General features: G+C 28.4%; 1 protein-coding gene across 7 annotated transcripts in view; it reads right to left on the bottom strand.

Moving 5' to 3' along the window:
* LOC123301489 (phosphatidylinositol 4-phosphate 5-kinase type-1 alpha) overlaps window positions 1–27,566 on the bottom strand; it is a 63,081-nt gene extending 35,515 nt beyond the window's left edge. For all 7 annotated transcript variants that reach the window (XM_044884238.1, XM_044884240.1, XM_044884241.1 and 4 more), the window contains exons 1-2: window positions 27,221–27,566; window positions 15,241–15,281 (exon numbers count right to left, since the gene is read on the bottom strand). In XM_044884238.1, the coding sequence (XP_044740173.1) occupies window positions 15,241–15,281; window positions 27,221–27,326 (147 nt within the window). In that variant the 5' untranslated portion in view covers window positions 27,327–27,566. The remainder of the gene's footprint in view (window positions 1–15,240; window positions 15,282–27,220) is intronic.
* Between the last annotated feature and the right edge of the window lie 145 nt (window positions 27,567–27,711).

The raw sequence follows: 27,711 nt of genomic DNA, 5'->3' as shown, positions 1-27,711 counted from the left end.
TTTTTTAAAGTTATTTTTTGATTTATTAAGTACAAAACGAGATATTTAGGTGTATAGATTGAAATGACCAACTCTGCAGAATAATAACCCGAAAATGTTTTCGAGGAAAAGGTTTTTGAAATAAAATGGGGGGAAATATGATATTTGTCATATATTACTTTGGGAATGTCAACAATATGGGTTTGAAAAAGTCATGTGACAATATTTTATTGATAGGTCATTACACCATACAAAAAACACCAGAGTTATTGATATGCAAATGAGTTATTTTAACTGATGAACCCGTATTAAAGACATAAATTAAGTTTTCATGTACGTATTCGACACACATGGTTATCAAAAAGCAATTAATATCTTCTATTGATTTTTCGTCATTATTTTGTTAATATTAAAACACATTCTAAATACAGGAGAACCTCGATAAGTTTATGGGAAAGAAATTAATGAGAAACGGTAAAAATCGCACATCACCAAAAATTCTGAACGACAAAAGCACTTCTCCAAAACATTTGAAATTTGGTATTAAAATCATATGAAACCGTGTTTTTCTCCAAGTATGCTGAATTATTGTGAGCCAAAGCTCAAACTACACAAGTTTTATATATAAAGTAAGTGAAATTTCAGTGTGAGAAATGGAACATTTAATTTGTGGAGATTTGGTGTAATCGAGGTTCTACTGTAATATTCTAATTAGTATAACTAAGCATACTTTTTATAAGAAAGCTTTCCCTAACTAAAGCTTTTGTTCTATTTCTATAAAACAAACCTCAATTGTATTAATTTGACCCATTATTAAAACTAACTCTTGATTACGAAGTTTATTTTATATGATAAGTATCTGAAAAATATAATAGTTGAACTTAATAGGTTATCTTTGAATACATTCAAGCTTTAGTAATTACAATTTAAAGTCGCCAGTTGTTAAAATGTTCATTTTGTTCATTCTTAATATCGAAATATAGAATGAAATTACACCTCGAAATATCTAGATCGTTCTTTAAAATAGAATGGATTTTCATAATTTTTGACAGTAGGGAATATTCATGTATTTTATTTATATTTATAATTCATTGTTTACACCGTTATAACATAGTAAAAAATATGAATACTGTTTAAAAATGATGCAATTAAGTGTAAAAAAATATTTAAAATAGAGAATAATTTTGAGATGTTTAAACGCAGTCCTTTTGGCGCTTTCTGTCACGTATTAATATCTGATCTGTCAGTTTGTGACAGTTCAATGTACTGTTTACTACAGGTTTAATATCCACCTATGTAGTAATTATAGTACATATCCATGGTAATACCATCCAAAAATAAGTAATTAATATCATAGAGAATGTCAACAAGTCTGACAAGCTACATACTATGACGTCATGTCCGTTTAAACATTTGAATTTCCGTTTTAGAAATTTGAATTTCTCACTGAATTTGTACTTATATTAATTAATTTTAAGTAGTTAAAAAGATATTAATTACTAACATAATGGTTTAGTTCAAATGTCCAGCCAATAAAGTTTAAAAATATTTAAACCAAATTTAAATTTCATGAATATTTCTTATTGTCCTAGAAAATGTCTTATTTGAACACTTTTTCAAGATTCGTAAAAATGAGATACTGAAGAAGAATTTAAACTCAAACCTTAAAGGTCAAATGAACCGATAAGATTCTAATTAAAAATAAATGTATGAATGTTTTTATTTATTAAAGTTTACATACATTTAAACTGGTGACCTTTACAGAGTTTAATAATAAAAAGTTAATGTTTCATTCAAACAAAAAGCATTTATAATGTCAATTATCACACCATTTATTATTATACAAATTCATAATTTATTAATTGTTTTAGCCTTCAATTGTATAGGATATCTTAATATTATCTTTACTCTCAGAATAATGTTAGAACCTTGTCATATTCACGGGCGGCGCTAGTAAGTGGGCCAGGAAAACACAGGATGAAAAAATTTTTACATAGCTATAAATTGTAGAATATAGCTTCTTTTTTTTTAAATTCAATATATCGACCGGGAATTGAAAAACGACCAATAATACATTTTGGCATTTCGAGTAATTAAGTTAGAAGGTTTTGTATTGGTAAAACATTATTTTGTAATTCGAAAAAAAATCCGCCTTCTTCCACAGGCAGTATCAATTTTCATAAAATTGGTTTTATGGTATTTATTTAAAATTCAAGGCAAAATTGATAAAAAAATATATGCATTACAATTTTTGATAATTGAATTGGGAATATATTTAAGTTAATCATAAAATTTTTATTCAAAGAAATTCTTTATGCATATTTCGAACAGTTTCTCAAAAACTGCATTATTTCACCATCGTAGAGTGCTTGGGAAAACAAGTTCATGTGAAGAAGTATCATAATCTTAGACTTAGAAAATGTGATAATTTCTCTAGTAAACGCAAAATGTTCTGGGCAGCGGTTTTCCACTCACGGCATCCATAACATACCTTTCAAATTATTAATCTGATCTCAGTGTATTCGAAAATTAAAAATATTTTTATGGAGATATTATCATTTTTGCTGTTGTGGATGGCTTTCAAATAACGAATTACGAGCTCAGTCTATCATATCAACAAACTCTGTATCACGCTGATTTTGCATAGTTTCACGACACGAACCAAAATAGAAAAAGTATTTTACTTAATTTTTTTTAAAATAAATTTTATTCCTATTCTTTTTATGCATTTTACCGGAGAAGTTGACAAGCAAGGATTTAACACACATGCTCGAGAAGTTTAACAAGCAAGGTTTTAGCACAATTGTAGGAGTAAATTCAAAATTAAACAACAATTCAATAAAATGTTAATATTAACTAACACAGTATAACTGTTTTTTTAACACCTTCATGTTAGATCATTAAATTATATACAATTGTCTTGAATATCCATTGTATAACAATATATCGTTAACAAGAAATACATCAACTAACAGAGCTAATTGCATAAATAATCTGTATAAACCAAACAAATAAAAATCGTAACTTAGTTTTCCTCAATTTCCTACCATACTGAATGACAAAACACGCTTTCCTGCATAAATTCCTTATTAAACGCAACAATTATTGAAGTTTATTTTTTAATCAAATTTTTCTTCGAATTATTCTCTTGAATACAATTTTAAACTGTGAATAATATTGGTATGTAGACACTTGGACCTATTCGCTCCGTGCATGAGTTTTATGTCAGTAATTACTAAAATAATTGTATTTTATAGGTTAGGTTATATTGGCTGTCCACGAAGGACACACTTAGGATATAGAGCCCATTGTGATAAAATAATTGTATTAATGAACATATAATTCTATGGATTGTATATATGTTTTACATTGAAAATTTAATACTATTTTCTAACAAATTTAAATAACTAAATATGTTGTTAATTTACATTTAAAAAATATTGTTTTTGCAGCAATTTCGTCTCTTAGTTTCACAATTTCTAATAAAACATCTTTAATAAAGTGTTATTTTTCAATAATTTTACTTTGATATTTACTATACTATTTACATGTAAATAATTGAAAATTAGTCATATTTTAAATAAAATGCATGATTAATTGCAAATTTTATAAGATAAAACTGCGGCCGATTTAGCTGCTCCCTGTTCATACAGTCTTATTATCATTTCGGAAATATACGAGTGACATTCACATCATTATTGTTATACCGTTTTTTCAACAGGCTTCCATAAAATAATATTAGTATATTGTTATTATTATTTATTTGAATAAACAAATATGTACACATGTATCACTCATACATCAAGTTATAATTATTTAAAATATTTATCTAAACACATTCAAATGGTTTCAGTACCATTCTGAATGAATCATTTGTGTGTAGATAAATTTAATAATAATGTGATAAAACACATAATAAAATCGTCTATATTTATAATAATGATTAATAATAATATACAATAATAAAATAACTGTAAAACTTATTTGAACTATAAAATTGATACAAATTGCTTACACAAAAGATTATTAGTATGTTAAACTTAATATGGTTTAGTCCTCGGTTTAAAAATTTACCGACTCTATTTAATTTTGTTCTTTCTACAAAATATTTAGTTTTAAAAAATTTGCAAACGATTTCAAAATAGCTTTCATTTTCATAGGTAAAATGTTCGTGTATTTGGCTTATTTAGAATAATAAAGACCCAACCCATTTGACAATTAGAATAATATTTTCTAAGAAATTTTCTATATAGTTCGGAAAAATCCTAGCGCGAAAATACGTCGTTCTAACGCCCACAATGATGGCAACTCTAGTAAAATTGAAAAATAAATGTTTTGAACTAAGGAGTGTATTGCACCACTTTATAAAATGAATTGTCAAAGTGTACCCTGGCGTTAAAGATAACAGAAAGTTTAGTTATTCCTTTTTTAGTTGCACTAAAGAAAAAATTTTTTAGTATCAACCGAAATTGTCTCAACCTCATCGCAAGATCAAATATGGCGAATGGGGCGACGAATGTGATACAACTATCGTACGGGGTTGAGTGGTGAAGTGGACACAAACGCATGAGTTGTTTGTATGAAAGTAAAATACACTGTCTAAAAAATTTCAAATATTGTTGTTATGAAATGCAATATAGTTTTTAAGAATCTTTTTGGTTGGTTGGTTATATCACCTTTTAAATATTATAACAAAATACTGGTGTGATTGTCACAACCACATGAGAAATATTTCTCAGAAATTTCTCTTTAAAACTCCTTATTCATTTAACGATTGGGCGAATAATTCTCGAGATAATACCGGAAATCGATCCGAAATATCGTTTTTTTCGAAAACTACTCGGCCAATCGCCAAATAAACTCGATTTTTGAATTTCTTGGGTCAAAATTATCTTATAAACTGAGTTTCATCAAATTCAGAAACAAATAAATTTTTACGATTTTTTCGAATTTTTCTAAGGGGTACCCCTTGAAAAAATTGCAAAAAAACGATACAAATTTATCGTCTCCAATTTCGATAAAACTCTGTATATAAGGTAATTTTGACCCAAAAAATACAAAAATCGGTTTCATTTAACGATTGGGCGAATAATTTTCGAGATAATACCGGAAATCGATCCGAAATATCGTTTTTTTCGAAAACTACTCCGCCAATCGCCAAATAAACTCGATTTTTGAATTTCTTGGGTCAAAATTACCTTATAAACTGAGTATCATCAAATTCCGAAACAAATAAATTTTTACGATTTTTTCGAATTTTTCTAAGGGGTACCCCTTGAAAAAATTGCAAAAAATCGATACAAATTTACCGTCTCCAATTTCGATAAAACTCTGTATATAAGGTAATTTTGACCCAAAAATACAAAAATCGGTTTCATTTAACGATTGGGCGAATAATTTTCGAGATAATACCGGAAATCGATCCGAAATATCGTTTTTTTCGAATATCACTATTTTGCGATTTTCCTAGTTTAATGAATACTGCCTTTTTATAAGAATGATATTACGCATAGAAAATCAATCACCTCATGAAATGCACAAATTACACTAAATGAGAAGGGTAGCTTAATAACTCGAACTCGAAGGGGGGCTTAATAACTGACCACTGGCTCTAGGTTTATCTAAACACTTCTAAATGACAAAACCTATTTATCGTTGAACGGTTTACTGAACATTCTGTATAAAAAGTTAATTAATTCGAAATAAAGAATTACACTTGAGGCCATTTGACCTAGTAAAATATATAAAACTCAATTATTTAAACCAAATAATAATTTTTTTAACACTTTTGTTATAATGATTATCGTTTTTAGTATAAAAATGAGGTTTTTATGGAATTGTAACAAAAAAATTATTGAAATACTTATAGCCTATACTAAATATTACACCGGATATGTTATTCATAATTATTTATAATATTTAAAGTTATACTAGAATCGGTATTTTCAAACATGTTATCAAATTATTAAAACTTGTTGTTCTATATTGGATGTTTATTGGGAGGTCATTTAATAATGAATGACTAATTGCATATAAAAGTTTTGGTAGAAAAAGATATGAAAGCCTATAAGAATATCGGAAAGCAAACTGTGGGCTTTTAGAAAAATATATAGAAACATGTTGGACATCGGATTATTCTAGGAAATAGCACGCAAAAAACTTTCTGCAGCGTAGTAAATGAGTTCCTGAGTCGATGTGGAGCATTTTCTTTCATAGGACTTATAACACAGGCAAATTTGATCCGATCTTAGTGGAAGTTTTTTTTAAACCCACTAACTTTGGGTCATTTTTTCAGCTGTATTGTCAGTTTTGCGCTAGCTATCACTTATTTGCTTAATTCCGGGACCAGGACACCACATTCTTGAAACCTATTAGAGCTAGATTAATTTTGATCACAAATTTGAAAAGTATAACCCAAATTTAGTAGGATTACATACTTGGTTTATAAAAATTGAATAAAATTTGGTTGTGATGGAGCAAAATTAATATTATTGGATTCTGATGACGTCATAAAGGTAAAAAAATTCGATTTTTTTGATGACACATTCAAATTTGATCTGATCCTATTGGTATTTTTTTGAAACCCACTAATTTTGTGTTTCAGTTTTTTGCTAATTATCACTCATGTGCTTAGTTTTCGTTTTGAGCTCAAATTTAATTAAAAAACATAAATGCATTATGTTCTAACTTGAGTATAATAATTTAGCTATTTTAGCTACAACAAAAATCAAATTTTCCATTAAAAAACAAAAAAGTTCGAAAAAGTTTTTCATACTATAAATTGAAAATCAGATTAGGATATGTAATAAAATATGTTTATTGTTATACGTTATTGCTATCGTGCATGACAAGAATTCAAAACTAACTGAACATCCATCTTATCATTTATATAATTTATATTACAAATATAATATTATTATTCTATAAAGGAATTTAGTTACGTATTTTCTTATCATTCAAAATGCTAAAACTTTAAATATTGTTCTTTATGAATTGTTTTAGTTTTTCAATTATTTGTACAGAATCGAACAAATAAGAGTGACATTATAGGAATTTTAAAATAAAATATCTAACAAAAGTGCTATTAAAACCTACCCTGTAAATACTAAGTGGAATGTAATATTATTTATTAGAGCCACTTAGTCGAAAATAAGCAGTTCATCTGAATGCGACCTTTTGGTAGATATGTATTATCAACTTTCCAGTATATTCCACATCTAGGGAGCAAAAATAACGAATGATTCACATCCCATGTTCATTGACAAACATGAGACCTGAGACATTCTTTACTTGCTCCCGTGATGTATATATATAGTATTTTTCTGCTCGGCGAAGACGGAAGGCGACAACATCGTTTAGCACAGCATGACACTTTCCGACCGAAGGGAAGAAAATAAATATTGATATTATGTTTATAACAAAGAGGTGTTAGACTGTCAGCTGGTAACAGAAAAACCTAATTAATTTTTTATAGTCTGCACATGATAGAGGACATATATAAGTCCTACCCTGGAATAACTCTCCATATCTTATAAAAACAGCCATTCTTTTAAAAGCGACAAAATACATTTCAATAACAGTGTTATATTTATTTTCATTCATATCTTAACGATTTTTGAACATTACACATCAAAAACTCAAAAATATCTATTTTTACTACAACAAGGTCAACGACTCTTTTAATACATAATGTTATTCTCATTTTATGCACTTAAATTTCAATTTTGAACCTTTATTTTCTTTGATGTATTCTTTATTTTAATAAAAGATTCTGTCAAGAATCTGAATTTCCTGTGTCAATTTATAAATAATAAAATACGTCTTGTGTATACATTTCAAGTCGATTCTCTGTACAGTTTACGATAAATTAATTATTAAAACAGCCCTTTTTACATGGATTTTAGAGAAATGTTAGTAAAGGTTGGTTTTTAGTCAATAAGTGCTTTTAAAAATGTTAACATTTACATAAAAAACTTTTATCAATACTCCTCAAGTTTTAAGCTTTATAATCATAATACCAACATTAAGAACTATCTCGGTCAAGTAGATAATTTAATAATTTAAATAAAACTGTGCTTACAAATGAAAAACCGAAATATACTCAGTCAAATAATGTTATAGTTATAATACTTAGAATGGTAAAACACGTACATTTTTTTTTTCTAATTTTTTCGAAAATTTTGTTTCATACTAATTTGGATCCAATTAATATTTTACAGATAAAACTAAGCTAATTTGAAATTTACGTGTTAAAAATTTTAAAAGAAAAAAGAAATAATTAGTGTTTTAATTGTCTTTGTTCGTTTTATTATTAAGGAAGGATCATGGGTAACAGGTATCGACTAATTTATTTTAAACCTAATTATATGTTTAACCAATTCTAACAAAACGATCATATCAGAACAATAACACATTAATATCATAAAAAATATAGTTCATTAATTATAATTTTCGTTTTTATGTCATGAAATTTAGTGTAGAACAAATTGGCGTACTCGAATTGGAAAAATTAGTTATGAACGTTGAGAGTAAACAAAAATTGCTTAATCAAAAAAGAGCATACTTATAGAAAATGCACTAAAATATAATTTTAAAGTAAATAATTCTATAAATAACTAGCTATATCAACAGCCAGTAAATTTCAAAAAAAATGGGTAAACCACTGATAGAAGAGTTCACAACTTGAAAACAGCTGAACTGTATTGTGTGTATTCTTTCCAATTATTTTAGTCCTGATTCTTCCAATTATTATGCCTGAATTTTAGACTCCATAGACGTATATTATTGCCTATGTTTTAACTTTAAGCTCAAATAGTTCAAAATATATTAATTTAAAAACTTTGGGACCATTGAAACTTTATATCAGCATGTTAAGAAGAACTTGTATCAAATTTTTACATAATTTAACAGAATGGAATTTTTTATTCGATTTGTGTGGAGTTCTTAAATTTATTTCCTTAACTAATGCGCCCATATGCCTTATACTAAGTGAATAATTTTCTTTTTTTTATTGTTACTTAATGAAATTTAAATGAATACACAAAATTTAGTTTAAAAACACATCCATCAGTGTATTTTAATAATAATAATGTTTTGTTGATATTCATGTCAATAAACTTCTGTACGTTTTTGTAACAATAGAACACAACAATTCGTACATTGATCATATTATAAAAAATTTGTGGTGTGAGACACTCTTACGTCCTCTGTATTTAAACGAAGCGAATCAATAAAATCAGGTGATGAAGAAGGCCTATTGGGTTATATTGTATTTACCAAATAGAAGGGTTTAAATATTTAGGGATTAGGTCTCGATAAAACTTATTCATATTGCGAGATTTTGTAGATCTTGACATCCTAACCAAAAGTCTCAACGAGCATTCCAACCCCCATAGTCTAGAAACTTTTGCATTTAGACTATCGTAGGTCGCTGCGCCAAAGCCTGGCAGAAATTCTGGTCTCTAGCATAACACCAGTTTTAACGTATGGATGTTAATCTTGCGATCTAACAAACATGATTAGTAAAAAACTGAATATTTGCCAAAAAAGAATGGAACGCTGTATTCTCAATATTACCCGGAGAGATAAAATTATAAATAAGGAGATACGTTAAACACACAAATGCGCTCAGCAAAGTTTATTGCTAAATGCTAAAGTGGACCTGGGTAGGACACATTTTACGATCAAAAACCGATCGATGGGCAAAACGAATTATATTCTGGATACCAAGAATGAACAGTAGAAATTGTGGGAGAGAATTGTGTAAGAGATGGTCGGATGAGTTTAGAAATTACGGTGTAAATACATGGTCGAGAATTGCTACTGACAAACAAGCGTAGAGAAACGCATTAGACATTCTGCCCTTATTGTGATTACATACGCAAAATTGGTGTATTAGCCCGAACAATTTCGCATTTCCCTACAATTATTTTTATTTCTTTAATTTTTCTTTTGTGAAAGCCGTTGCCCATTTATTGGCAAGGCCTATTATTATCGTAGGCACCCATTGAGATATTTGATCAGGATGCCAAAATCTACAAAATCACACAATATGGGTAATTGACAATTACATTCAAAATACAAAGTTAAAGAAATACTCTAACAAATGATAGATGCGTTTCCTAGAATAAATTATCCTATCTATTAAGTTGTACTTTGTATACAGATGTACAATTTTTTTGTGAGGATAATAGTTTAATGACCCAACATTGATTAGAATAAAGTGTATCAAACCATAATAAATAATAATATAGCTAATGTTTTTATAACATAATTTTGCTTTTAAAAAATGATTTATAAAGAACTATACAGTTAGTTGTTATTGAAGTGGACATTAACATAGTAACAGTACATACAGTAGTGGACAGTACGGGATAAATAAAATAGAATATAAAAAACAATAATAATTTTAAAACAATAAAAAATAAGACCACCCTTCCTAAGAACGAACTAAAAAGTAATCAAGTTTTTTTAGTTAAGGATGTATGAGCACGGTAGTGGGGGCACAAATTTAAAAAATATATTTTCGTTTAAGAAGCATTTACCTTTACCGATTTTTATTTATCTAGTTTCAAGCATATGTAACTTAAAAAGAAGACATCCTGTATATACAAAATATACAAAACGCAAGGGCACTGATATACTCGCTAGCTGAACAGGTAAATAAAATTATCAACGCAATCGATAGACCGTTCTGTGGAACACTTTTTAATCTAAAGAGGTCTCGCGACTGTAATGGCAATTTTATTTACCTGTTCATTTGAAAAAGAAAGTCGTTGAGTATATCGATTTTTTCGTTACACCCAATATACAGGTTTTAAAAATATATGCACATAAATGAAATTTTTATTTAATAAAATTATCAAAGTAGGCGGTAATTAATTAAACAAAATATAATAGCGTTTAAATATTAATCAACGTAATTGTTTGCAAAGGCATGGATCTGTGGTATGATTAAACTTCGGCTTGAACTCCGACATAGGCGGCGTGCTTGGTTTTGTATATGAAATATTATAATAAATTGGTTGTGTTTCAAAATTTAGTTAACAAATAATTTGACTAGACGTACTAGTTCGTAAACGGCGTGACTTAATTTTATCTTGGCGTCGAGCTTGGAAAAAGGTGATTTGAGGATAAAGTACAAAATTTCTTTTTATACATTGGTAATGAAAACAGTGGTTTTAACGTTCAATTATCAAATCATAAGTAAAAGAAAAGAAAAGCGTTTTGACTTTTTTTAAGTGAATTTTCAAGATTAAGGTCGCCATTAGATTCCTATAGCTGAATCTTATTTAAGAATGACATTGGCTTTAAAAAAATAAAATTCAAAAACTAAAAAAACAAATCACGCTCTTAAAAGTATGAAAACAAGAAAACATTTTCATCTGAAATTGTTATGATCGTCATAACAGTCGGGAGACCTCTGGGATTACAAAGTTTTCCGCAGGACGGAAAGGAGGTCCCCGACTGTAATGACGATTTAAGGCTAGTTTATATTGGCTGTTCACACATTTAGGCTATAGAGCCAATTGTGATATCATATGTGTTTGACCACCTTTCCGGTTTAGGCTGAGTGCCAGCCTCTGAGCATACATGCCAGTCAAACACATAACCCTTGGCGTTGTCGGAGTAAAAAAAGCTAATTTAACTAAATATTCAGCTTTTCTGGTATTATAAAAAAAAGTTTCGAACATATTTTTTTACACGAATTTACAATAAAACCTGAGATTTAATTTAAAATTTTGAAGTTGAGATTTTCATAGGGTCATCGTCATATAATATTATAATAACAACTTGCTAAGTAAGTTCATTCAGCTTAGGTCTAGTCATATGAGTATTTATTTAAAAAACTGTATGCCTTCCCTATCATATATTAAGTAAAGTAACCATTAAGTCAGTATAAATGTATGTTCTTCAATGCATGTATTATTTATTAATATTATATGAATATTTGTTTACTTAAGATAATTATTTTCAAAAGAAAATATTTAGAACAGTGGGTGACCGATTAATGTTTTATTTTTAATCATTACCTTGACTCCATTCATTATTATTGTTTTCAAATTTCATTCCATTAGACTTATTATTGTAGAGTTCCTTGGACTATTATTGTAGTACTAGTAAAATAGACATTTATTTACCTAAATACTGAAACGAGTAGTTTTTCTCAACGTTAAGTTGATTTTGAAAATATACTTTTAAAGAACCACCACATATTAAAACGATATCATAAAATGGGCAATATTATAAAATCAATCGCAACTTAGGCCCCAATATTAGTTCATATAATCATTTTTTTGAGAATACTTTGTAAGCCCTATTTGAAGTTATCCACGATATTCGATCTGTGATGATTTCTTTTATTTTACCAAACAATTCTGGGCATTATTGCTGCTTATAGATTATTCTTTTGAAAAAGTCAAGTAAAAATAGAAGTAAATATAACACAAATATTAAGTTTAGATCTATAAATCGGCTCAGTATCCGCCTTTAACCGTTTGAGTACAGATTGAGAAGTTGCGGGTTCGAATCCAGGCAGCGGCTGTCGATCAATTATAATTAATGGGGCGGTAAATTAATCACACTGTCGTCGGTTGGATAAGAACGAAGTAACTGACTCCACCCACATCATAAATTGAATTGTATATTCGAATGTAGTTTAAATAAAGATTATAAACAATAATGTGGGTGGCAACTGTTATAGTTGGATGTCTGAAAAAAGGTGGTTAAAGTCCATTACTAAAAATTATTATTATTAAGTTTAGCCAATAGAGTTGCCATTATTTATCTCATATAAGGTGGAAAATACCAAATATGCCCCCTTCAAATACACGAATATTTCATTTAGAAACTCATAAAAATTTTATTTTAATTCAAATTTCATCTGTTTTAAATCATTATGTTTAAATTTTTATTAAATTTTATAATAAAATAGAAAAATTTATGACAAATCATGCAACTATTTGAAAAATTTAATCAATTAAAGATGTTTTGTAAATTACTCACAGTCACTTAAGATAATCTTTTTAAAGAAGTTTGTTCTTAGATAGTAGACAAACAACTTTAAAGATTAAAAAAGGTAGGCATAGTTTAAAATACAATATTTAGATATAATCAAAACATTAGAAAAATTTGACAAGAACAAAGTTCGTTTAATTAGAAGAAATACTTAATTTGAAATTTGTGACCAAAAATGATTCGATTTTCGGAAGATAAATTAAATCCGTGTAATCGAACATCAAACTCGCAATCAGTGGCCAAAAATACCCCCTAGAACAAAGTTCAGAGGATAAATACTTAATGATTATGAAATTTTTGGCTAAAAATGGCACGCTTTTCGCAATACATGACAGAATCCACTTTCAGCATACTTTTCCACTTTCGACACTTTTAACCAACTTATTGATTGTATTATAAATAATTAGTTAATCTCAAAATACTTTGCAAGTATTTAATTTACTTAAATTCAAATTTTCAATAATGTTTTAATGTTGAATCACTAAAATACTCGTAATATAATTACGTACTAATCATTATTCCGGGTAGAAAATATGAATAATTCATTAATTTTTCTTCTATTTCAATGTTTATAAAATTATCACATACAGTAAGTATAGTTTATATTCCGGTTACTTTATCATTTCAAATTCATATCCTGTATTAAAATATGTCTCGGCATGTTTTTATGAGACTAATGTTAACAGCACAACATTATTACTATGATATAAATTTATAAAGGGTCTCATATACGATCAATTAATTTACACGATTCCGATATATCTACAGACACATTGATCCATACTCAAATACGTTACGTTAGGTAAATTGTTTGAAAAATTCAGTATTTAAAATATTTTTTTCGAAAATACTTCTGTTCTAATGTGTCTGTTATATACCTTGAAACAATCATGCACGCACTTTTAAATCGTTTATGAAACGCGAAGGTTTTGCACAATAAATTTCAATACTAAATTAATTCAAATCATTATATAAGTTAATTATAGCCGTTACTGAGTCCATGCCATTCATAATAAAATAACTTACACGTGCAAAAGGATTTTACTTTCTTAACTTAACACGTTGAGTATCGCTTTGCTTTCCCTAATCTGAGTAAACTTGTTTGTTTGAGTTCTATCAAACCAAAGTTGCACCGAGTAAGAGAGAGTGTATGATGTATATTATATGTATGTGCACTCTCTCTTGTTCAGTGTCACTTTGGTTTGATAGAACTCTAAAATATTTTTTTTTATGCATCAATCAATCATAACCAAACTTTTTTTTTTGGGAAATTATATACTAGAAGCTTTAGCTGCTTTACAATATTATATCCACGACTAAAATTTACCCAAAAAAAATTAGCATAAAATATTAAAATTTAAAACAAATTAACATAATTGATCAAAAAATTAAGAAATAAATTCGCAACTTATACAGACAGATATCATTAGCACGGAAAAGAATTTTAAGCGAGGTTAAAAAACTTGATTTATTCTAAGAACATCATAAAACCAGAAAAAAACAGTTTTTTTTATTTAAAACTTTACATTCAATGACTTTTTTTTCTCGGGTGAGTTAATCAGTAAATGACCTCAAAAAAAATTATATTTCAAAAAACATATAAAAACAGTAAATTACAAAATTAAAATTTAACTTAAATATTTTTGTAATTTTTAATTTAAAATAACAGATCTGGAATAGATCAATATCTTCTTTTAAGTATAATGAAAGTTCGTCTTGTAAAAAAAAAAGTACTCAACCAACGTCAGCAACGTATTAAAATAATTTACCAAAAATCGAAAATTTTTCCTTCTGACGCATTCATTCTTATCTAACAAAATTAAACCGCGTCATTATTAAATTAAAACGTAAACAAGATAAAATAAACGAAACAAAAATGAACCTTAAATTTTCTTTTTCATTGGGTTTTCTAAAGTAGCTATCGTAATATATGGGAAAATTGCCGAATTTAATAAGTTACATCACTTTTTTTAGAAGGAAAGATTACGTTTGGCAGAACTACGCACTCAGATATTTAACAGAACAATCTCCATGCATACTACGGTATCCCTTGTATCTTAAAGAAAAAATTGATAGACGACATTTAGGGTGCCGCTGTTAATTGAGATTGCCAGTCAATGTAATCATTAAATAAATTTTTGGTAGGTGGTATTAATATGATAAACAAACAAAATTTTACATTGCAATATTTTTAAAACTCGATCTTTTACGACTCACATACAATTGAATAAAAAAAATACTTACATCGACTTGTCGAGGCTCATTTGACACGAAATTGTTTTTATCTAAAACAGAAAAAATGAAATTTTAATTAACAATGAAATAAATGAAAATATTCCTTATCAAACAACAATTACAAATTGCTAACATTTGTAATAGGAGGCCAATTATAGAAAATATATTATGTGGGCGCCACACGCGACCTCAGTATACATCATGTAACAAGTTACATATTTAAAATTATAAAAATGCCGTAAACAAACTGTTGTAAACATGTGTTGTTTTGTTAATTGTTATATAATAATAATAATGGGGTTTAATCCCCATTTCTCAGACCATGTCTATAATAGAGGCCACCCACATCATTTTTATGGAGTCGTTTACTTCATTCTTATCCAATCGACGACAATGTGATCAATTTACCGCCCCATTAACTATTTTTCGTTCACATTGCCGTTACTTGGATTTGAACCCGCAACCTCCGAGCCATAAGTCAAAGCAAGTAAAGACTAATTTTCTCGCTTAGCTACTGAGCCGGTTGTCAATTGTTATATACAATTTTTCAATTCTCGAAAGATTTGACCAATTATTTTGAGTACATTTACACTTATCAAAGTGTATAAGAAGGATACTATTATATGCTTGTATGCTTGATTGTATGTATGTAAAACATTCTGGACTACTGTTCAGAGACCACATTTATTAGTCAGTCATACAACTGCCAATGAGCAAAGCTACAGACTCATTCAAGCAAACATATAACAGAATCTTTCTTATCCACATTGCTTAAAGTATATGTACTCTCTCTCATACTCATGGATGTGGCTTGCGAAATGATTTATCTTCTGTATACAGAGGTAAATTATTTACGATAAGTACTTTACATGTAATTAATATAAGTTTGTTAATTATATGTTATAAAAAATGTATGTACACAGGTTAAATATGATATTGGATTATTGTTTCACCTGTAAACAGAGAAAATAATAAATATCTAACCGATAAAAAAGGAGGAGGTTCAAGTCAACCCGTATTATCTTTTTTTTAATGTCTGACCTCGTATAACTTTCTACAGAGTAGTCCGATTTGGATACATGACTGATATCGATACATTATCACATTACCCATAAAAATGTAAAAGTAGGCTTAATACGATAACAAAAGAAAGTTAAATTAAAATTGATTACAAGACGAAAAAGTTATAAATATTCAAAGATTGTTGCCCGTCTCTTTCTTGCAAACACAGAGAGTTATATGTAATCTCTATGGACTCAACATAATGACTTCACATTTAAAGTATCTTCCTGTTTGTTTAAGTAAACGTGCATATTTTGCGTACTTCTAAAAATTTTTAAAAATCAACTTCACTTTTCTCTGTAAGTGCAGTGACCTAATTCTTTAACTGAAGTAATAAAAAAAATTAAGTCATCTATATGTTATAAAAAATTGGTAACATATAAATTTGGAAAAAAACTTCCCCACTGGGAGGTTAGAAAATTAGGAAATAATTAATTGTTCGCCCAATTTTTATCTATGCACCGATTCCAATGATTTTGAAGATTTCTTTTGTACTCTTCAGGTGGTTTTACAATTGTTTCGACAAAATCGGTTCAGTATTTTTATGAAGAAAGACGACCTAAACTCACTAAAAAGTATAAAATAAAAATTTTTGCAAAAAAACGGCTACAGCCAATATTTTTATTGTGAGCAATATTGCTTTGAAGTCGATGATTATGTCATTAACAGATAATTAGGACTTCAGCACAGGTAATTATTGATTAGAGTAAAATTATTTTTCATATTTTCTACAGACCACGTTTGTGGGGATTTGAAGATGTCTCATCTTTACAGTTCTTTCAAAAAAGAAGGTGGAAAATTGTTACGCTGATACATTTAGTATCAAGCAAGTGAAGATGTGAACTTCTCTGCCCCTATATATCCCCCTGTTTATATAGAAATATAATATTTTCCCGTTTTTAAAGCTCACGAGTTTTTCTTTTATCTGCTGCGTTTTAAAAAGTAAAATTTAAGAATTTCTAGACATTTTCATTTTTAAACGCCTCGTTGATTGGGGAAAAATATTCACCATCGGAGTTTGGCACCATAAGGACTTTTGTTTTATCGTATAAAAGGGGCCTATTTAAACTAACTTTGAATGGAACATTTTTCAATGTATTTTGAAATGTGCATAGCCTTTGTATGTAAGGATTCTTTACTTTTGGTTCAATATAACTTATTTAGAATTAAATTATAAATCAAAAGTTAAATATAAATTACCATGTTTATATTTAAATCATTCAATAAACACAATTCATTGGATTTCCCCCATTTTCAACCAAACGCTATTATAAAATTTATGAGAAAGTTAAAGAACAATAACTTGATAGTAATCATTATTCCTATATTATTAAATTGAGCATGCGATGACCTCTGACAAGAAACAATTTCAGACTAAAAAATTCACCTCTGATTTTATAAGATTGTTGTGAAAAAAAAACTAACGTTTGAAATAAGAACCAATCAGTAAATTTTAAGATCAGTCACAATTTTTTGGAAATAATCTTTCAATCAAAATTGACTGAAAGCTTGAGAAAAGGCCCTTTCTACAAGAGTTAGAAGTGTGGACAACAACAATACACACCTATATAGGACTGTATATCTATTGTAATATTTGCTCCAAACCAATCGTGAAATTCAATCTCAAATACTTGCATACTTTGTTTTAAAACAAAATGTTTTGAACAATAATTGAAAAAATTGTGGAGGCCACTCCTTTCGTTGTGGAAGAAAGATTCTGGGCAAGTGATCATCGTCGACCGAAAAGTTCATCGTCTTTGTTAAAGACAGCCTTGGCGATGTATGAAATTTTTAAAATATGAATAAATATTTTTCAAAATTTTTTTATTATTTTAATAAAATATGATTAATTTCTTAACGGGATTTAATCTTGCATTTTAATATTAATTTAAAAAACTAACGTACAACCTTACTTTATTGATTGATTTGATTAAAGGGAGGAAGAAACTGATATAACCATCATACCAAACTAATTATCTTCATAATACACCCCATTTTATGTCCAACAAGTTACCATAATAATTTTCCAGCGAAACTTGATATGATATTTATGTTTGTTAAATTTCAATGGTGTTCTTAGAGGTAAAATTTAATATGAATGCTTCATAACGTCTATACTACACACATACGTTAAATGATAAGATCACTCACGGATTTAGAACTTGATTTTAAAAAAAAGGTCAGAGAGTTCTTCAAACGAAAGAAATTTTTCGATTTGTTTCTAGATGCAGGCGAAATTTGTATTTCTAATACGTTTTTTAAAAGTTTCAACCCTTCAATATTATTAGATGAAGTTGGTATGGAATTAAACGCAATAAACCAGCAAAGTTCGAAGTTATTTAAGTGTTAAAAACATTCTATTTTGCATAGTTAGGGAAAATCTCTCTGGAAACCTTTCAAGAATTGAAAAATGATCATTTTCCAACGATTTTATCGGAAACTGTAATAGCAAGGAGAATGAAACTTTGAATATTACTTCGAAAAGTTACCGAGATGATTATATTTTTCCCCAACACGATCCGATCAATTTTGGAGAAGGGGTGTTTTTCGAAATAAAAACTGTGTACAGCCTACACCGAAATATTCCCCTTCCCAATTTCGAATCTTACGTTATCAAACGCTAAACCCTAAATTGTGTGAAAGGCTGTTAAAATTGTTTATCCCTAAAACACTAGAGCTTTAGACCGAAAGCTAACAACACTTAAAATTGTCTTGTAAACTAATGTCTATCATTGATACATGCATTTAATTTTTGAAAAAGATGATGAATACCATCAATTCTTAATTCCCATATTGGCTATTAGGCGCAGGGAGCTAAAAATAGTTCACATTTCATCATTTATGGAATAATATAGCCTATATTATTAAATATATATTCTTCATTTTAAAATATAGGCAATATTATTCCATAAATGATGAAATCATTCTGTGAAAACTCATTTAAATAATATAATAAACATAAACTTTTTATAAATGTTACCGCGCGGGGCACTTACTTCGGTCCTGCACGCAACGAATAAAAAGGTGCCATATTTCTCTATTGACATGCCAACTTTATGGACCCTATAATTTTTATGTAATAGAATATACCATCCAAAAAATTAGATGACGCATCGTAATTATTATTATTTATTATAAAATAAAATAAAATGTATATATTGTATACATTTAATTCGTCATGTTTATATAAAAAATTTCCATTATTTATTATAATTAAAATAAAAACATTGAAAATTATTATCTACATTAATTATTTTAAATATACGAATACGAATTGTATTGTTTTCAGTGGTACTGGTAACCTTCATAAATTAAAGTACTCAACAAATGGCGCCCATGCTCGTGGTTTATCTTTATACTTTATACATAATAACACAGTCAATAATACGACATTTTGAGTTCAAAAATTACGTGAAGAAGACGAAAATTTGATTATATGAGTACTTTTTTATGATAATATATGCAGACTGATATGCGGAAGTCATACGTTTTATGAATTTTTCGTGAATACCTCCAAAACCGTACATGCAATCGAAAAAGTGTAATATCACTATAAAGCTCAGAAAATAACAAAAAGATTCAAGTGACTCTATAAAAATTATAGTTTCCGAATTATGGCTCATTAAATGAAGAATTTTGCCTTCTAAGAAGCTAGTAAGAGTTTATTTTGTTCATAGCTCTGGGAATTTTTATACTACTGACATCTATTACAGCTCATTTTGATTTCCTAATTACGTACTATGAAATAGGATCATGAGCTTTTGAGCTTTTGCCAAATAATATTAAATGTTAACGTTCAAACATTGAATGATTCAACTGAGTTATCGACGAATCAAATTTTTCAATGAGCTTATATCTCAATTACTATTATTTAATTTTTACGAGAATGTTTCACAAGACCACTAGTTGAAGCTACCTGCAAATTTTGAACTCTCTATCTTTTAAAGTTTTGGAGAAAATGGACAGCAAGGTTTTGTACTAATTTCCGTGCTCACGGATAAGCAGTGACGTTTAAGAAAAAATGTTTCAAACAAAAGCTATTTATTTTTTTATAAGGAATATATTTTATATTTAAACTTTTGTTCCATCTCTAACGGTTTACAAGATGGGTCCTACGAACTCAAGCCCCAATTTGCTTATGTTGCTCATTTACGAACTTAGCCTCACTTTTTACGTCTTGAGCACGCTACTTTGAACTATCGTGTCCACAGACGGATAGACAGACAGACAACCGAAAAGGGACTAATTAGGTGATTTTATGAACACCTATATCAAAATTTTGTTCGTAGCATCAATATTTTAAGGCGTTCCAAACTTGGGACTAAACTAGTATACCTTGATATTATACAAGGTATAAAAAGTAGCCATAGTAAAATGTGGCACATCTCCATCAATTTTGAAGCTAGATAAAAATAAAAAAACCAAAATAGGCAGAATTGCGCAAACTGCAACTTTTGTATTAAACTGTTTTTATTTAAAGCAAACTTTTTAATTTTTTTAAGCAAAACTGATTTCTTGAAATTAATTTTCCTAACGCACTGTGACACACGGTTAAATTATTATTTTACAACCAATCAACTACCTGTAACCAAATATTCATCTTCTTCGAAAAATTTCTGAGCTTAAGATGAATAATTTATTCTACTGACTGTGCTAATATTATAAATGTAAAATATAATATGTTGGTACTATTATTGTGGTTAGTTACCATAATATTTTAACATTTATAATCCAACATAGATATACAAGCTGTTGCCGTTGAAATAAGCCATTGTTGCTTTCAAACGGCTACTTTGTTTTTATTTTTTGTGCATAAAATATCTCGGGTGGTTTATCAAAACCCCATATATCTTCTTATGGAGGAGGGCATAAAACGGATTAATTTTACATATCCATCCCTCTCCGTTGACCTTGCAAGTCTATATTTTCTGAAAAAATATGACTACTTAAATAGATAAAAAAAATCAAAACTCAATAAAATCAACTAATTAACTACCCAAGCAAGTTAAGGTTAAAATTTGCACAGTTTTAATTACAAAAGTTACATAAAAAAATTGAAGACGAAGGTCTTATTAAAAAACACAATATATTTATATTCAAAATACATATTCTATTAAATATTTCAAATTATACATAAAAGCATTTAACTAATTAAAAATATTGAATCGTAATAAATTATTTTATGATATCCGTTTATCAATAATAAATATTCAGTTTTTTGTTTTTTTTTTTTTTTTTTTTTTTGCATATGCATGTACCATTTACACTCGGTGTAAGCAGTGTAAAGTAAGCTTTATTTTTACTCTTAAATTATTAAAATACATGAAATTCGTTCAATTATTCCCATTGACTTTATAGTTTTATATAGACTAAGCATCGCCTATCTTTCCATACAGTGAGAAACATGCCAACATCTGAGGTAATTGCTTGGGGCAGCTAGGAATATTTATAAAAAAAATACATTTATCAAAAGAATATAGGGACATTTGAATGTCAAATTTTCATATCACAAAATGTTTTACATAAAACATCGTGATTTCACTAAACTTTTTCGCTTTTTGACTTAAAAAAAATACTTATCACGTATCTCTTTACATTTTTTCTTACAAATCTACAATGGTTGGACCTAAGCAATTACCTCAGATGTTGGCACGCTTGAAATCGTTTGACACTCAGTCTATAAAACTCTAACGTCAATGATTATTCCATTATGGTTTATTTATTGTTAACAATCATTCATCATTAGATGTTATTTAAAAAACAAGTTAAAACAAAAAATTGACTAAGTTAATTGTTGAAATACCATGTATAGACAGTGCTGATTACTCAATAGTTTTTTGTTCTAATGTCATGTCAATAAATAAAGAAAGATAGCCACTTTTACACACAAAGTAATAATAGTAGTATTCAAGTAATAATTTTTGTGAGTTAATGCAAAACATTTTCCACCGTGCGAAGATTTGAGGCATGTATTGTACTTTATAGGTTTATCTAAAGGTCACTCATTAGATAAAAATAAATTATTTGGCCAAAACGCCATATTTTTTGTACAAAACGCCATTTTTAGTAAACACCGTAAATTTTCGACACAATGTTTACTGGTTGACCAGTAAACATTGTGTCGTTAAACCTAGCACTAATAGGTTTCAAGAATGTGGAAATCTGGTTTCGGAATTAAGCACATAAGTGATAACTAGCGAAAAACTGACATCCCAGCTAAAAAGAATGACCCAAAATTAGTGGGTTTCAAAAAAAAATTAAATAAGATCGGATCAAAATTGCCTGTGTTATTAAAAAATTTATATACCGAAATTATATATTTTTTAACTGTTGGGTTGGGTTTATGACGTAATCAAAATCCAAAAAATTTAATTATGCTCTATCACATCCAAATTTTATCCAATTTTGATAAACAAAGTATGTAATCCTACTAAATTTGGGCCATGCTTTTCAAATTTGTGGTCAAAATTAACCTAGCACTAATAGGTTTCAAGAATGTAGAGGTCTGGTCCCGGAATTAAGCACATAAGTGATAACTAGCGAAAAACTGGCATCACAGCTGAAAAGAATGACCCAAAATTAGTGGGTTTCAAAAAAAATTCCAATAAGATCGGATCAAAATTGCCTATGTTCTTTAAAAAAATCGAATTTTTGAACTTGATGACGTCATCAGAATTCGAAATATTTAATTTTGCTCTATCACATCCAAATTTTATCCAATTTTGATAAACAAAGTATGTAATCCTACTAAATTTGGGCCATGTTTTTCAAATTTGTGGTCAAAATTAACCTAGCACTAATAGGTTTCAAGAATGTAGAGGTCTGGTCCCGGAATTAAGCACATAAGTGATAACTAGCGAAAAACTGGCATCACAGCTGAAAAGAATGACCCAAAATTAGTGGGTTTCAAAAAAAATTCCAATAAGATCGGATCAAAATTGCCTATGTTCTTTAAAAAAATCGAATTTTTGAACTTGATGACGTCATCAGAATTCGAAATATTTAATTTTGCTCTATCACATCCAAATTTTATCCAATTTTGATAAACAAAGTATGTAATCCTACTAAATTTGGGCCATGTTTTTCAAATTTGTGGTCAAAATTAACCTAGCACTAATAGGTTTCAAGAATGTGGAGGTCTGGTCCCGGAATTAAGCACATAAGTGATAACTAGCGAAAAACTGGCATCACAGCTGAAAAGAATGACCCAAAATTAGTGGGTTTCAAAAAAAATTCCAATAAGATCGGATCAAAATTGCCTATGTTCTTTAAAAAAATCGAATTTTTGAACTTGATGACGTCATCAGAATTCGAAATATTTAATTTTGCTCTATCACATCCAAATTTTATCCAATTTTGATAAACAAAGTATGTAATCCTACTAAATTTGGGCCATGTTTTTCAAATTTGTGGTCAAAATTAACCTAGCACTAATAGGTTTCAAGAATGTAGAGGTCTGGTCCCGGAATTAAGCACATAAGTGATAACTAGCGAAAAACTGGCATCACAGCTGAAAAGAATGACCCAAAATTAGTGGGTTTCAAAAAAAATTCCAATAAGATCGGATCAAAATTGCCTATGTTCTTTAAAAAAATCGAATTTTTGAACTTGATGACGTCATCAGAATTCGAAATATTTAATTTTGCTCTATCACATCCAAATTTTATCCAATTTTGATAAACAAAGTATGTAATCCTACTAAATTTGGGCCATGTTTTTCAAATTTATGATCAAAATTAACCTAGCTCTATTAGGTTTCAAGAATGTGGTGGCCTGGTCCCGGAATTAAGCACATAAGTGATAACTAGCGAAAAAATGACATCACAGCTGAAAAGAATGACCCAAAATTAGTGGGTTTCAAAAAAAATTCCAATAAGATCGGATCAAAATTGCCTGTGGTATTAAAAAAAATCGAATTTTTGAACTTGATGACGTCATCAAAATTCACAATATTTAATTTTGCTCTATCACATCGAAATTTTATCCAATTTTGATAAACCAAGTATGTAATTCTGCTAAATTTGGGTCATACTTTTCAAATGTATGATCAAAATCAACCTAGCTCTATTAGATTTCAAGAATGTGGAGGTCTGGTCCCGGAATTAAGCACATAAGTGATAACTAGCGAATAAGTGACATCGCAGCTGAAAAGAATGACCCAAAATTAGTGGGTTTAAAAAAAAAATCCAATAAGATCGGATCAAAATTGTAATTATATAGTATAATCTTATCTTTCAATCATATGTAAGCATTGAAGAACACACCCCAAACGGTACAAATATCATAAAACATATTATTTCGGTTTTCGAGGTGAAAACAATAAAACTATCTATCAGAAGGTAAAAAATATTAATAAATAATTTTATGATATCCGTTATTAATAATAATATTTATACCTGTGATGATATAGAATATAATAAAACCAAAACAAATTCAAACTGAATTCTAAATATGATGAACAAAAAACAATTAAGTAATTTTATTTTTTGGTATTTAGAACAAAATAAAAGTGTGAAAGTATGTCTATAATTTATTTAATTTTTTTAAATAATTATTATAATAAGTAATTGAACACAACACAAAGAACAAAATAATATCTCATGCAAAATAATCATTTGCATTTGAAAAATTTTATAAAAAGTAAAAAGTAATAAGATTAGACGAAAATAAAATTCAATTTCAAAACGTATTCAATGAGTTGTAAGCTATAAATAACCAGGAAATGTGTGTAGTTGTAGTACATGTGCAAGGTGTATGTATCCAAAATACAAGGTGTTGCATAATTAATCATCCCATTTCTTATTTTTGACGTTTCGATAACAAAACGATAGTTTTTAAAAAAATCTCAAATTTTTTATGTCAATTAATAAGCATTTAATACGTCTTGTACATAAATCAAGTCGATTCTTTGTACAGCTTACAGAAAGCAAGAAATTAATTATTAAAAACAGCCCTTTTTACATGGTGGTATATAGAGCAGTCGTAGTAAATGTTGTACCCCTTTGAAAAATTTCGAAATTGGAAAAAATATTTTTTGTTCCTGATTTTAATGAAAATTAATTTCTAGGGTTACTTTGAACCCAAAATAACGAAAATCGCATTCAATTATCAGCCAGACTAAAGGATTTCAAGTTTTTGGGTCTTCAATTTCTCGGATTTGGAATCCAAGATCCAATTTGGAGAGTGATATCTTGAAAACCATTAATCAGATCGCATTTTAACCAGCGGCATCGTTTTCGCTGTGCCCAAATTAGTCTAAAACCATGTTTTTATCACAATTGAAGATTAATAAATTTTATCGAATTTTCGCTGTTTTTTTAAGGGGTACCCCTTTGAAAAATTTCGAAATTTGAAAAAATATTTTTTGTTCCTGATTTTAATGAAAATTAATTTCTAGGGTTACTTTGAACCCAAAATAACGAAAATCGCCTTCAATTATCTGCCAGACTAAAGGATTTCAAGTTTTTGAGTCCTTAATTTCTCGGATTTGGAATCCAAGATCCAATTTGGAGAGTGATATCTTGAAAACCATTAATCAGATCGCATTTTAAATAGCGACATCGTTTTCGCTGTGCCCAAATTAGTCTAAAACCATGTTTTTATCACAATTGAAGAATAATAAATTTTATCGAATTTTTGCTACTTTTTTAAGGGGTACCCCTTTGAAAAATTTCGAAATTGGAAAAAAAAATTTTTGTTCCTGATTTTAATGAAAATCAGTTTCTAGGGTAACTTTGAACCCAAAATAACGAAAATCGTATTCATTTATCTGCCATAATAAAGGATTTCAAGATATTGGATCTTCAATTTATCGGATTTGGAATCCCAGTTTTTGGCAGTCTTGATATTTTGCACACTCAACACCATTCAGCTCCCGCTCTATTGACAAATTCATAGATCTTGAAATATATATTATGTAGGTATGACAGATAAATTAAGATAAAACTAGTTGTATCCGATTTACTTACATATCGTACCTAGTTAAAAATGTTTTATTGTTTTTTTCCAAAATTTTCTTTCAAACAACAAACGAATAAGGCATTTGAATCAAATCGGAAAGCATTTGAATACCTCTCTCTCCAACTAATTTAATTAATTGTTTAAATATATTGTATATATGACATAATAAATTAGCAAAAAAAAGTTACAAACAAAAGTTGTTTGATTTTTAAAAAAATGGGAAATTTTTTATATTAATTTACTCATTGGCAACTATCCCACTATTTCTTACAGATTAAAAGATACAAGCGGCGAAATTAACCTATTTCCTACACACAAGCTCAATATCGCTTTTAGTGTATGAAACATGCCATTTTGGCACGCTGTTAATTTTTACTCGTCGAAACTTCAGTTACATACTATATCTACAAAATCGATCCTTTTATTGTAAAATACACCTGTTAGGCAATTTTTTATAAATACCATTAAATCTTAAGAATATGGGAAAACAATTCTTGTTCTTCATTAAAATTCTATTTAAAATTTCCTTAATTTTTTGCATCCCTTTTCTGAATATTTTGTCAAAATTGAACCGGTATATTTAATCCAAAACTACAGCTTAATTTCTATTTCTGCTAACAGAACTTTAAGACTGACTTTCTAGTAAGATTCACGTACCATAATTTAATTTTAAAAAATTTTTAAGCTCGAAGGGAGATTTAATAACATTTCTACTCGACTTAAATGTGAATGTATTTGGTTACAATAAAAATATTTGAGAAAATAAAAAACCCAGGACCATGAGCTAAAATGATTGAAAATATATTGAGTGTGACAAAATGGATAAAACTCAGCTAAATTCTGCCAAAGAGCCTAAAAAAAAGTGCTAAATTTTGGGATACCTACATATGCATTACCAACTGTCAAAATGACTTTTTGACAACTGCCTGACATAAATTGTTAATTAACAGTTGGATAGAAAACTTACCTTCAGATTCATCCGCATCATTTTCTTCCTGGATAATTCTTTCACGAGTTTTTAAACTAGTTGGTGTCTCCAATTCTACCATTTCGGTAGTGTCGCCTGAAGCCATGTTGTGAACAAGTTAATGATTTATACAAAAACACACCCTCTCTCACTTAACAAAATCACGATATATCATAGCTTAACGATTTTTAAATACACACAAAAATAATAAACAAATTAAATAATCATTTCATCCGCATTTTTTAATTTTTCAACAAAATTTTCATTTATTTGACCATTAATATCACACACTCAGATCGATACATTACACATCCAAAACCACTCACTGTATTGATGCAAGCGTATCTAGAACATTTTCCCGTTTACTCATATTTACTATCACCTTGTTTCAATATGCAGGGATTTTTTATTTGTTGGTATCCCTATCTATCAATTTCTATTTTATATCCCATTATTTCATTTATTTCTCAAATAATAATCAATCAAAAATT

The sequence above is a fragment of the Chrysoperla carnea genome, chromosome 5 (assembly GCF_905475395.1).
Source record: "Chrysoperla carnea chromosome 5, inChrCarn1.1, whole genome shotgun sequence".
Lineage (NCBI taxonomy): Eukaryota > Metazoa > Arthropoda > Insecta > Neuroptera > Chrysopidae > Chrysoperla > Chrysoperla carnea.
The sequence above is the reverse complement of the archived record's forward strand: the minus strand, read 5'-3'. Positions and strand labels throughout refer to the sequence as shown.